The sequence below is a fragment of the Cataglyphis hispanica genome, chromosome 2 (genome assembly GCF_021464435.1).
Source record: "Cataglyphis hispanica isolate Lineage 1 chromosome 2, ULB_Chis1_1.0, whole genome shotgun sequence".
NCBI classification, from domain to species: Eukaryota; Metazoa; Arthropoda; class Insecta; order Hymenoptera; family Formicidae; genus Cataglyphis; species Cataglyphis hispanica.
In genome coordinates, this window is record NC_065955.1 from 7,817,167 (window position 1) to 7,829,705 (window position 12,539).

General features: G+C 32.1%; 3 protein-coding genes across 9 annotated transcripts in view; 2 read left to right on the forward strand and 1 right to left on the reverse strand.

Moving 5' to 3' along the window:
* The first annotated feature begins 274 nt into the window (after positions 1-274).
* On the forward strand, positions 275-3,838 carry LOC126858752 (nuclear pore complex protein Nup93-like). 3 transcript variants are annotated; one of them, XM_050609272.1, is made up of 8 exons: positions 275-423; positions 635-864; positions 986-1,166; positions 1,258-2,221; positions 2,298-2,622; positions 2,725-3,081; positions 3,161-3,278; positions 3,375-3,837. In XM_050609272.1, exons 2-8 carry the CDS (start codon positions 638-640, stop codon positions 3,684-3,686), a joined length of 2,484 nt encoding a protein of 827 aa, XP_050465229.1. In that variant the 5' UTR covers positions 275-423; positions 635-637; the 3' UTR covers positions 3,687-3,837. The 3 variants fall into 3 exon arrangements, with proteins under 3 accessions (XP_050465229.1, XP_050465230.1, XP_050465231.1); XM_050609273.1 differs by having other exon boundaries at positions 313-448; positions 3,375-3,838; XM_050609274.1 differs by lacking the exon at positions 275-423 and adding an exon at positions 438-548 and having other exon boundaries at positions 3,375-3,838.
* Positions 3,839-4,036: 198 nt separating this feature from the next.
* On the reverse strand, positions 4,037-5,419 carry LOC126858798 (ADP-ribosylation factor-like protein 2-binding protein). The gene is made up of 6 exons (XM_050609394.1): positions 5,216-5,419; positions 4,976-5,080; positions 4,801-4,907; positions 4,641-4,726; positions 4,449-4,545; positions 4,037-4,373 (listed from the first exon to the last, which is right to left on the reverse strand). The coding sequence occupies exons 1-6, from the start codon at positions 5,217-5,219 to the stop codon at positions 4,236-4,238; spliced, it is 537 nt and encodes a 178-aa protein (XP_050465351.1). The 5' UTR covers positions 5,220-5,419; the 3' UTR covers positions 4,037-4,235.
* Positions 5,420-10,355: 4,936 nt separating this feature from the next.
* LOC126858741 (nephrin-like) overlaps positions 10,356-12,539 on the forward strand; it is a 248,339-nt gene continuing 246,155 nt past the window's right edge. For all 5 annotated transcript variants that reach the window (XM_050609249.1, XM_050609251.1, XM_050609250.1 and 2 more), the window contains exon 1: positions 10,356-11,075. In XM_050609249.1, coding sequence (XP_050465206.1) covers positions 10,988-11,075 — 88 coding nt within the window. In that variant the 5' untranslated portion in view covers positions 10,356-10,987. The remainder of the gene's footprint in view (positions 11,076-12,539) is intronic.

Consider the following 12,539-nt stretch of genomic DNA (forward strand, 5'->3'; position numbering starts at 1 on the left):
TGTGTTCAGAAATCCTACCCGTAGAGTAGAGTAGCATTTAATTGACCAATCAAAATAAAAGGAGCAAAGATTCTTTATCTTGATTGGTCGATCAAATGCTATTTTACCCCGCGGGTAAAGTTTTATTCTATCAATAAAATAGTTAAATTTTATGAAAGGATGTCCTGCTTAACTTTGATTTAATCATTTTTTAAGTTTAGAAATTTTTGAAAAATTAATTAAAAACATGAAAAAATAGAATTGCACAAATTATATTAATTTATTTATTTACATAACTACCTAACCCTTAACCTGTCTTCTGCGAGACCCGCCAAAACAGAAGTACCCATTACATCCATGTGCTTGTAATCGTCACACTGCACATGCGAAAAAGTAGATCCGCTAATAACATTGAACAGTGACAGTATCAAACGGCTAGCTTCGGTAATTTTTTTGTCTTCTTTGCCAGGTTAACATATATCTTATATCTCTTCTATAATATTTATACTTTGTGGTTCGTAATCTTTGCCGCGCGATTTATAAGATTTTATTCTGTGGATATTATCGACGTAATATGTTTGTTCTTCGGGATTATTTTGTCCAACGAATGGAAATCCAAAAATAGAATAATAATACAAAGTTTTTTTTATGTCAGAACATGGGTGATACCGGTCATGCGGATATGTTGCCCATTGATACTACGCGATTGACGACCGATTCCGGCTTCAGTGAATTGCTGAGGTCGGCGGAGCAGATATCCGCAGCCGCTGAGGGAAATGATGATATGCCGCATGTCGACAGAAATCTCCAACAGATATTAGAGGCTTCTAACGAGTTGTGGTCCCGCGTCACACAAACCACTACCCAGGACAACGAAACCCAAGCGTAAGTCTATTTCAAGATCTTGTATAATTTATGATTTTATGTTTCAATTTTCTCTATATGCGCTTCGTGTAATATAACTTCTATATATTTCTGTTAATGTATATGAAAATAAATGTTTCAGCCATGTGCTATTAGGTTCTCGAGGAATAGACTTGTCTCAAATTTCACAGAAATTAAACTCGCTTAGCGCAAGACGCACGTTTGAGCCATTAGATCCTATCGCAGACACTGATATTGTCAGTTATCTTAGAAATGAAAAGGAAAATGCGATTCTATCCATCATCGAGCAGGTTCATAAAGATGTATGTATATGTAACAATAACAATAATTATTAAAATATTTATATATTTATTTGTATAAAATAGAAAGATAGATATTAAATCTATTTTTCAGACATTTGAACTTACTAGAGCTCAACAAATGGAACATATACTGGGAGAATGGAAGCAAATGCGTTTTGAGATAATAAATGCCATGACTGCTCCATCCGGAGAACTTGTGGACTTACGCGGAGCACCCCAGCGTACGAAACTAGGAGGTTCAATGATTAGTGGTCTCTCTAACATAGAAGTTGCATATGTAAAAGAACTGCAAAATTATAATGATCATGTGCTTAGAGGTATAACACGGCCCAGTTTGTTTAACGCGTTTTGCAAAACCTCAGAATCATTTAATGACAAGAAGATTGTAGACTTGTGGCAAATGGTGAAATGTATGGTTGATATTCCACCAACACCTAGAGGGGATCAAATTAAATCTAGAAGTAGTCCTGCAATTGAACAAAAAATTGTTTTACAAGCCAAAAAATATTTGGAAAATAGATATAGAGATTTCATGAATTCCATAATCAACGAGAATTTGGTGCAGGCGAAACGAGGCGGCATTCCAGGCACCATTCCTCTAGTGAAAAGTTTTGTGGGTGTCAAAGTACAAAATTTGAGAGATTTGGAGGATGTTATGATCGAAGACAAACCATTGTGGCCTCTAGTATATTACTGTATGCGGTCTGGAGACTATAAAGCCGCACTGCAGTGCCTGAATCAATGCAGTACAGAATTTTTGGAATTTAAAACAGCTCTCGAGGAAGCTTGCGATGATCCACAACATCATCCGAGTACTCGTGCAGAGTCTATTCTGAAATTACACTACAGAAAGCAAGTACGATCCATCAGCGATCTATATAAGAGAGCGGCATATTGTGCGTTGGTTCCTTGCGAGCCGGATGACTTGCATTCCGAAGTAATAGCCACAGCCGACGATTACTTGTGGTTAAAGTTGTGTCAAGTGAGATATCAGGCAGATATTGAGAATAAACTGACATTGGATTATTTACAGACTACTATCTCAGAAATATATGGTAATACTAATTTGAAGTATCTGATAGTTCTTTTTTTGTTTGAGAATTTAGATGTTTTAATGGATTCAATTTGCAGGAGAAACTTATTATCACGCGCACGAGCAACCATTTTTGTATTTCTCGATGCTATTCTTGACCGGACAATTCGAAGCGGCAATAGAGTTTTTAGCCACCGGCGCTGGAGCGAGGCATTTACCGCACGCAGTTCATTTAGCAGCTGCTATGCATGAACACAATTTATTGGCTGTCAGTCAAAGTGTCTTAGCGCCTTTGATTAGTGTAGATCCCGCCGATAAACCGCCAGCGAAAAGACTGAATTTTGCTAGATTGATATTGTTATACATTAAAAGATTTGAATCATCTGATCCAAAAGAAAGTCTTCATTATCTCTTTTTATTGAGGTAATATTCTTAATTGTTTATTGAGGTGCATTCTTAATTGTTTATCATATTAAATCAGTTAAATTTTAAGTTTTTTATTATAATGATATTTTTTGTTTTTAGATGTATGAAGGATCCGTATGATCGCAACATGTTCGCCGCGTCTGCCGCAGAAATGGTAGTGGATGCCTCTCCTGCAAATCGCGTTTTGTTAGTAGGGAAACTTGATAAAGATCGAAGAATTCCGGGTATCTTGGATCAATTCCAAATTAATACGGACGACGTAATAAATATTTGCGCCGAAACGTTGTACAGAAAAGGTCTGCTGGAAGATGCAGTCATGATGTATGATTTAGCTAGAAATCATGAGAAGGTTCTCAGTTTGATGTGCACACTCTTAACACAAGTTGTCAGTCAGAAAGGATTGCCCGGTTCTCTCAGGTCACGATTACAAACTACAGCTATGGACATTGGTACAAGGTAATTAAATTCACATATGACATAATAGATAACACATTTTTTAATTTAAACTTATTATTTGTATTGTAAATCTTTTCAGATATAAAGACATTGTAATCCAAGCACCCTCAGAAGTAGTGTCTTCGTTCTACACCTTAAAAGATCTTATGATTTTCTTTGATCAATTCCACAATGAACAGTATCAAAGTGCACTTAGAGTAAGTAATTCTTTAATAAAAAGCAAGAATGAATGTGTCATTTGGTATACTTTATAATTAAAAAAAGATTTTAATAATATGATAAATTTTTTTTAGACAATTGCAGATTCGAAGATGTTGCCTCTTCACGTGAAGGAAGTCGATGAGAGAGTGAATGCTTTACGTCGTGTGTCACCCGAAGTGGCTGGCACATTGGCCGATGTTCTTTTAGCTACTATGACGATATTGTATCGTCAGTATCAGAAATTACGGTCGGTAGAACCAGGAGACGAAATCGCAAGGGATCAACAGCTGCACGATCTCAGAGAACAAGCGCGAGCGTTAACCAGTTTTGCGGGAACCTTGCCATATCGTATGCCAAATGAGACCAACAGCAAACTTGTGCAAATGGAAATTCTTATGCATTAAATTTATTAATATACTAAGTATATTAAGTACTCCTTTGAATATAATTTGAAAAACTTATCCTTTATTTAAAAACGAATATTTAAAAATGAATATTTAAAAACGTTCTGCGCATATATTTCTTACCCAATATATTACTTAAAAAATTCGAGCTTTTCTATTTTAATCAAAAAGTTTATAATTTTTTGTTTCTTAATTTCAAGTACAATAAAATACAATTGCACATATTTTCAAAATATGCATTATAAAATGTGTTGACAAAATTAAAGAAGATTCAATACTTCTAAAAAATGTAATTATATATATTATATATTATATATATTATATATATTATATATATTATAGGTTGCTACTTTATAAGTTATACTAAAAGTCTACCAAATGCAGAAAAAGGCTAAGTAGGATATTTAAATTATTTTTGTACTTCTATTTGTAAAAAATACATAATATGATATAGATTTTTGCAGATATAATCATTATCAATAAATACTGAACATAATATGAACATGCATTAATGTTTGACTTATATATTACATCGTTTTTTCTAATGTCTTATTTTTTATCTTGAAAGGCACCTTCAATAAAATCATGTATATTACTTTGGTGATTTATTGCAGCTTCTGCATTATAGAATTTTAAAGATGTAACAGCTATCCCACAGCTGAGATCTTCAACTTTACCTTCTTTTACCTACAAAAAACGTTTTATTACACAGATAAAAATTATTACAGATAAAAAAAAAAGTTTTCAAATGATTTTACATACTGCTCTATAATCAAGAAACATTTCCTTAAAAGCCAAAAAGTCTGTTATTGTTGACAATACTTCAAAGACTTCACCTTCCAATTCTGCCTGTTTCTCACTGAATTTTATCATGTACAAATATACAAAAATAAACATTTTATTAGATAAAAGTTAATGGAATTTCTATTATAAGAAAATACATTTTATAATTACTTTAACTGATGTAAAAAAATGTCTATTGTAAATTGTGGCATAACTTTTTTAAGGTAATCCTCAATGTATATCTCTACGGTTTTATTCTGAAACATATTAAGTGATATTTCAGAGATATTGTGGCAGTTTGAAGAATTTCAAACTTTTACATGAGACTCACATATTCATTAAATATATCGGTATAAATTAATTTGTTATCTTCCACTGGTTCAAAAACATTCCAGTATTTTTCTAAAAATCTTTGCTGAAGAGCTTGAAAGTCTTCCTCTGAAAGATCAAATATATACAATTTTAACGATTAACAATTATTCATGTTCACACGAATACTTTTATACCTAACAACAAATCTTCGATATGTCCAATTACTTCGTCGAACGAACAGTGTTTTCCGTTTTTCGAATCTTGTTTCTCATTTTTTGAACTCGGCAAACTCGATTCATCTATTTGAAAAATTTCAACATGTATAATGAAATAATTGCTGAGGTATATTTCTCGCGCGAACAATGTGTTACACTTGTCATGATATAAAAGATTTCATGAAATTGAAAAAATGTAATTTATATGCGAACACAAACCCATGCTGTTTCCTTCTGTTCTTGTTATCTTAAAAAATAAGGCACAAATTTATATTATTAAACCTCCTCGACTATGTAAGTGACAGTTCCTGTTAAATCAAGTTTATAGTCGTTGGAAACAACAGTTGATTAATCGATCGGTCTGGAAGGTTATATGTTAAGTGTGATTAGAAATAAATCATTGATAAATTTTGAAGAAAAAAATATATTAATTTTATAATACACATATTTTAATATGTACATAGAAATCAAAAATTAAAAATATTAACGTAGCATGTATTTGTGGCGTATGTACATAATAAATATATATCGATAGAGCAAATGATATGAAATACTATATGAAGTACTACAAAAGAGAATAGATGGAGACAATGCCGCATTTCTAAATTCATAATTAGTACATGAAATACTCACTATAGGACGAGTGTGTATATGTATAGGTGAAGACATAATGCCACATTTTTTAAATTACATTATTGCACTAATTTTAATTTAGATTATTGTACTAATACTGTTTATAATGAATAGTGCATTTTGACATTTACTCAAATTAAATCGTGCGAAAATATTTATGTGAAATATGATTTCTACTTCTTTCGTCTTATCTTAACAGTCTTTAAAATTCGATTTATGACACACTCAAGGTAACTCTTCTCTAATTAATTAAATAGCAGCAGAGATTTTTTAAAATACATTAGAATATATAATGAAATGGACCTTCAAATAAACAATTTTATATTAATTTTTTATTATTATTTTGAAAATTTATTGTTTTATTTCGATTATTTCTCATTTTGTAATTGCTTCTAGATATAAATTTTCATTAATCTAATTATTACAATATAATAACAAAAACTATCTTAATAATACGCGTAGAGAAAATTCTTCTTCATCTAGTTACTATAATAAGCTATAATACGCGCAATTTTACGCTGCATAAAGCAACTTCATAAATCGCAAATCTTTATCATTGTTGTATATCGGCACCAATATTTATGGAATTCATACAATTCAAGCGAAATCGCTTACGTGCGTCACAGCAAAATGCTGTGACGCAAATAGAATCATAGAGTACGTCGAATTAAATTTTGACGTGAATGTTGTTGTTGACATATCGAGCCGGGAGAACGATTTCCAATTCATTCGTTATACACGGAAAAATACAAGAAGCGATGAAAAATAATACATTTTACTTTTTCTCGTTTACAACTTTAATCGCCAACGATAAAAGACGATACGCATCTTATGTCATTTTATATATTGTTTCTTTTCCCTAATGAAAGATATTTATAAATAAATGTGTATCGACACATAATAGCGCAAAGAAAAATCTCTCTTTTTGATCACTTAATCGAGAGAAATAACGATAAATATTTGTTGCAAATAATTAATCATGAATAAATTATTTTACTGTATTATTAATTTGTATACTATTAAAAATATTTGGCTATACAAAAGAGCATAATTTGCTCGATAATAATTTTGTAAAGAGAAATTTCATTACTTTTTTGAGATATTCTATATGCATGACTGTAACATGATTTCCATTTCATTAGCGACAGAAGCATTTATATGTTGTAATTATGAAGAAATGTCACTCGAAATATTATTAAATTAATACGAATTTACATTTCTAATTTACTATATATATGTATCAGATATATAAATATTTTGAAAAGTGTTTCTCATGATATTTAGAAAAATAATTATTAAAATATTTGTTAGGATATAAGCTAGATTTATTTATATATTATTATTTATAACACAATTATTGGTGTATTTTAGTTATTTAAAATATCAATTTGGATGGTATCCGACTTTAATACGATTGTAGAATCAGTACGCGTGCCAGAGGTATTACTAGAATTTTAATTTTTTAATTTTATTATTTATATAACTAGAATTGTATACATATAACTAGAATTGTGTACATATAAAATTCGTCAAACCGCAATATTATTGAACGCATAATAAAACAATATTAATTAATAATATAATATTATTTAATAATATAATACACTCTCAACAAAATCTTGTTAAGGAAATATCGATCGGACATGTATATCAAGTGTCAGCTTGATACTTGTTGGTACATTAATTAACTAAAAGCATTGTGCTAACGGCATCGATGCTAATCGAGCATCTACATCGACGGAAATCTCCCCAAAACCCAATCCATCAATATTATTTATAAAATTATTACGAACTTAGTTCGATAATTTTATAGACAATTTTATTGACAATTCTAGTTAAGATATGACATGGAATATCGCAGCAAGAGTCGTCATCCCCTTTGCGTGGGCACTCTTTCAGGATTTGCAAAGTAATAGCAAATGCGGAGTGATCACCATTAAAGAGATTGACAATATAGCCTTTTTAAAGTATAAAAATAAAATATTTACGCAAGCTAATATTTCTCCTATCAGATTATAATAGTATGAAATAATGACTTGTTTGAAATATTCAGGTAATTGTATGCAAATCAAAAATAATTTCAAGCATATATCTTTCATTGAGGATTTCATTAGATAATTGAAATAATTATTTCTGTTTATATATATAAACAATAAATATTTAAACAAATTTGTAATTGTTATTTATTTCATATTGAAATAATTTAATTACACTTCATTATAATGATATTCGTATAAGTAATATAATGGTAAAATAAGCAGAGTTATAGAAAGTTTTCTTATCAATACGCAGTCAAGTAAATATTTACTTCTGCAGCCTTAGTATTTGCCTTTCACCAAAGCCACATAATTTTGATACTTTGAGAGATATTATATATTTATTGAAAATAAATAATCAATTTGAATAAACTTTTAATTATGTACTAACAAATTAATAAATATATTAATCATTAAAACGCGTGCACAAATACAAATTTGTTGAAAATAATATTGAAATTAAATTATATATTTTAATTATTTCTGTAAATTGATATTTAAGATCATGTTTGATTTGTAATACAGATTATAACAAGATGATTATTTTTGAAAAAAACGCATATTTGTTTTGCCACTTTATCTAATCATTTTACTCTTGTTATATTTATAATATACAATATTTGTTTGTGCGTGAACATTATTGCAATTCAAAATTTCTCTTCACCCCGACAAGGAACATAACTTTTAAAAATATTATTTCAACTATTACGTCTTAAAAAAAAAACAGTTTTTATTTTTCATGGAATATACAGTTTTATATACTTTTTATTAAAGAAATTTTTTTTAATGTTTTACTATAGAGTGTAGAAAAGTTACTATTTACTTTGAGGAGGATAAAATATCGACAATGAAATTAAGGTATCCCAAAAATATCCTGCGAAATAAAACTAAACCAAGTTTTTTCATTTTAAATAATTACACAAGGAGCAAAATATGTCATACTATCAAACTATGTACTTTCGAATATGCTACGCACAGACTCGTATTAAACAAAAAAATAGATAAATATCCAAGATTTACAAATACTGATGTACTGTTTAAACATCAATAAAAATATATGTAAAACGCCGACGCCAAAAAGATATTTCATATCAATATTTTTAATATTCTTCAAAAAAAATTTCTAAAATTCATCAATTTTTCATATTAGAATAGATTGGGCTCTTAAGGAGGAATTGCATTGATGAACGACGACAAAAGTTAATAAATCTAATACATTATTTCGAGATCCATGAGTTTGAAATTGTGTGCGCACATACAACATACACACACACACACACACACACACACACATATGCACACATGCGCAAAGCACTTTTCGCGTTTTAAAATATAAAATTAACAATCAATTTGTAAGTTAAAACGTCTGTTTTGCTCTGTAAAATATAATTTAATCTCAAAATTGTAAATATTATTTTATGTCGAGCTCTTATAGAGATTGTATTATATCATGAAAATTTTAGTGACCGTACAAAATTGATTAAAATAAAAATGTTAATTCTACAAGGCAAATCTTTATTTCCATATTAATTGATAAATTAATTTTTAATTATATATCTTAAAAGGCTAAGTGTGCTTTGCGCAATGTCAAATTCATAAATCTTGAAATGTTACATTTATTAACTTTTGACATAGTTCATTCTCCTGCAGTATCTCTGTATACGTATATATATATATATATATATATATATATATATATATATATATATATATATAAACGACTGTTAAATGTTTATATAATAATAATTCCTCAAATGTTTATAACAAAATGTATATTTGAAATATGACTGCTGAGCAGCTAGTAATTCGGAATACCGGCCGAGCGGCAGTGTTCGGGGACGCTCGGCCGCGCTCGGCAATCTCCGTGGATCTCTGCGGGGGCAGAGGCCTCCCACCCTGTCGCGCAGTCTCGCACACTCCGCGCAGTATTCACACTCTCGCGAACGGTAGCGCACGTAACGCAACTCGTCTCGGTCCTCCTTCGTCCTGTGAGTGATCTTGCCCCGGAGTTTGTAATATCGGTGTGTCGTAATAATAATAACCGGGCTCGCGCGATCGTCGTCGCGTGTCATCGAAGCCGGTTTTATCTCGCGTAATTTTCGCGACATATCGGATACGCGCCACCTGCTGTGCGCGATTCAGTTTCTCGTTCAGCCACCCTCGGCATCCACCACCCATATCCTCGGCTGTCGTCGTCGTCCTCTCACTGCCACTCCCCCGCCGCCACCCCTCACACAATTGGGACGGATGTCCGAGCAACACGACGAGAGGATATTCCGCGAGGAGAGGTGAATCGTTGTTGCGAGTCGATGAGACAATTGATCGTTTTTCGCGTCCCGATCAATTCCGAGAACGACTTTGAATTTTGGCGCGAGTGCGTAGTATAGGAGTAACTTCGCTCAAATAAATTGCACCAAGTGTGACTATAATCGCATTTACGTGCTGCAGTGCAAATCGCGAACACCTTTCGGACTATCATCGGGACTCTCGCATTTTAATGATCGTTATCTGGAATCCTGAAAGAATCGGGATTCCGCTCGGTGATATTCGCCGCGTGTCGTCGTGATTATTATCGTCAACTTGACGCGAAGGAAATCATCGAAGGAGTCGAACGTATTTCACGCTATAGCGTCGAGTCGGAATTAAAACTGTCGAAGTTTTTTTGAGTGAAATAACCGGATTATCGAACTTGTTCGGCGAAGACTCGTCGCGCGTTCGAAAAGTGACAAACGAACATTGATATTCGAACGCGAGTACGTTGATGAAGATTCGATTCGTAGTTGTCGTCCGACAAATAATTACGTGAAGCTTGTCGCATATGGGCGGACTCGTTTTCTCCAGAAGCGTAACGGAACGCGAATGTTTGTATTCGCGCGGGGACGATCGTAGGATGTCGACGAGACTCTAACAACGGCAGCTTCGACGGGACTCGAAGTATGTTACTGTCGACCACGAGACATCCATTGATGATCGGAAAAGGAGAAGAATCGAGAGACGGAACCGAGACGTCAATTTGTTGACCGGAGTAAAGTTGGTGCGCGTTTTCGAGATTTCAAATCGTACACGTATCGTAATCACAACACGTCATCGTGTTTCGTGCAAAAAAGTGTCGCGTATCGTCAGTGTCATCGTCAGTGTCACGTACGATATGTGAAACGAGTGATACGGACGAGTGATAAAAGATTCATCTTCTTGATCGCGAACAGTGTTTTTCATCATCCTCTTTACGCTACTTAATCCGCCTGAGATTCCGCGCGCGCGCGCGTGCGTGTGTCAGTGTATGTGTGTGTGTGTGTCATAAACGGACCTTCATCGCACAACCATGAGAGTCTCCAGGGTGATAGCGGGAAAGATCTTCGGGATGTGGCTCTTCGTGCTCATCGCTGCGTGCCTCACACCGATTGTAAAAGGTGCGTATTAATTTTTATACCATCGGAGCGAGGCTCTTTCGACGAATAAGCAATGTATCGTAAAAAGAGTGTATCTTTGCGTCTGGCAGCTTTTCGGCGAAATCGGTGGAATTGAGAGACTGCCGTAATTTCGGCGAGCCTTAATTCGAGATAAGACCTTCGTTAAGTGGCTATTCGCGAGACGACTTGAGTGAATAAAAAAAAGACGGACGAATTCCTTAATCGTATTTTATCGAGTCGTTGCATATAGAGGGTCGTTTTTATATCAATTTTCACATAATTTCCGATGAAACAATTTCGTTTATATATACAATTGAATAAAGTTGAGTATGATACGAGTATAATTTTATCTTATTTATTATTTTATTTTTGTAATTTTCTTTTGATCAAAAGAGAAGATTAAAGAGAAAGGATTAAAAAAAGAAGACTTTTTTTTAGTTTGAACTGATGAATATTTTATAGTATGTTATGTAAAATAAAATAGAACTTTTAGAATGCAATATCTCTCATATGTAACGATCCAATAGAGGAGCAAAAGCAGAAAGCGTATCATCTCCATCAAAAATAAAAAAAAAAAAAAAGAATAGTAAAATATATGCGCAGAATTGCGCAACTACGTTCAATCTGGAAACAAAATTTAAAAAAAATACAAACGACGCTGTCAGACGCTATCTCTTTTCCTGTGTTTTTAATATTCAATATTAAATATGTCAGTAACTGAACGTTAAATTAAAATCTTTCTTAAGTAAAATGCGCTTGGAATTAATTGAAGACATTATTGTGTGTGTGTGTGTGTGCGCTGTATATTAAATCTTTATTATGTATTATCAAAGTTTAACATGCGTGCGGAAGAGCCTGTTGTTTTCGAGAGCTTACAGCTTTCAGACTATTAACGCTCCGATATTTTAAGATTTAATTTAAATTAATCGACGAATATCCTTATTAAAACTAAGAAGCTAGTAATTTCCAGGGCATTTCGTATATCAAGTTAAATATGCAAATTTGGCTTGAAGATGAAATGTCACACAGATCAGAGAGATTAGAGAGATTTTATTTGTTATTATTTTTCATAAGTAATTTTAGAAGAAAATAATTGCAACTTTTAAATTTAAAAGATAAGCTTACGACAGCTTACGAAAAGAATTAAGAATTTCACAAGGGATTGGATTTTGGAAACAATATTTATAAGCTCTATTCTCCCTGAAACTCGATATTCGATAAAATTCGTGAAAATTTCATCCTGTTAATTTCCACACGAGGGTATAGCGGATTATTTTCGATAAGTTTAACAATTATTACAAACAAATTCATGATAATTATTATTTATAAATATAAAAACTAATTTCAAAGTGTAATCTTTGGATACATTGTTAAATTTATATTTTAATACAATATATTTTATTACAATTTATCTCTCTCAATTGACTCCGTATGTACAATTTTGTCATAATATTATCGAAAATT

What these genes read in the sequence shown, in the direction of transcription:
- LOC126858752 (XM_050609272.1), top strand. Translation starts at nt 638, where the DNA reads ATGGGTGATACCGGTCATGCGGATATGTTGCCCATTGATACTACGCGA. An exon ending in TCGAGCAGGTTCATAAAGAT is followed by an intron (nt 1,167 to 1,257) that starts GTATGTATATGT and finishes TCTATTTTTCAG; the next exon opens with ACATTTGAACTTACTAGAGC. An exon ending in TACTATCTCAGAAATATATG is followed by an intron (nt 2,222 to 2,297) that starts GTAATACTAATT and finishes TTCAATTTGCAG; the next exon opens with GAGAAACTTATTATCACGCG.
- LOC126858798 (XM_050609394.1), bottom strand. An exon ending in TATCGAAGATTTGTTGTTAG is followed by an intron (nt 4,908 to 4,975) that starts GTATAAAAGTAT and finishes TTGATCTTTCAG; the next exon opens with AGGAAGACTTTCAAGCTCTT. An exon ending in CCGATATATTTAATGAATAT is followed by an intron (nt 4,727 to 4,800) that starts GTGAGTCTCATG and finishes AATATGTTTCAG; the next exon opens with AATAAAACCGTAGAGATATA.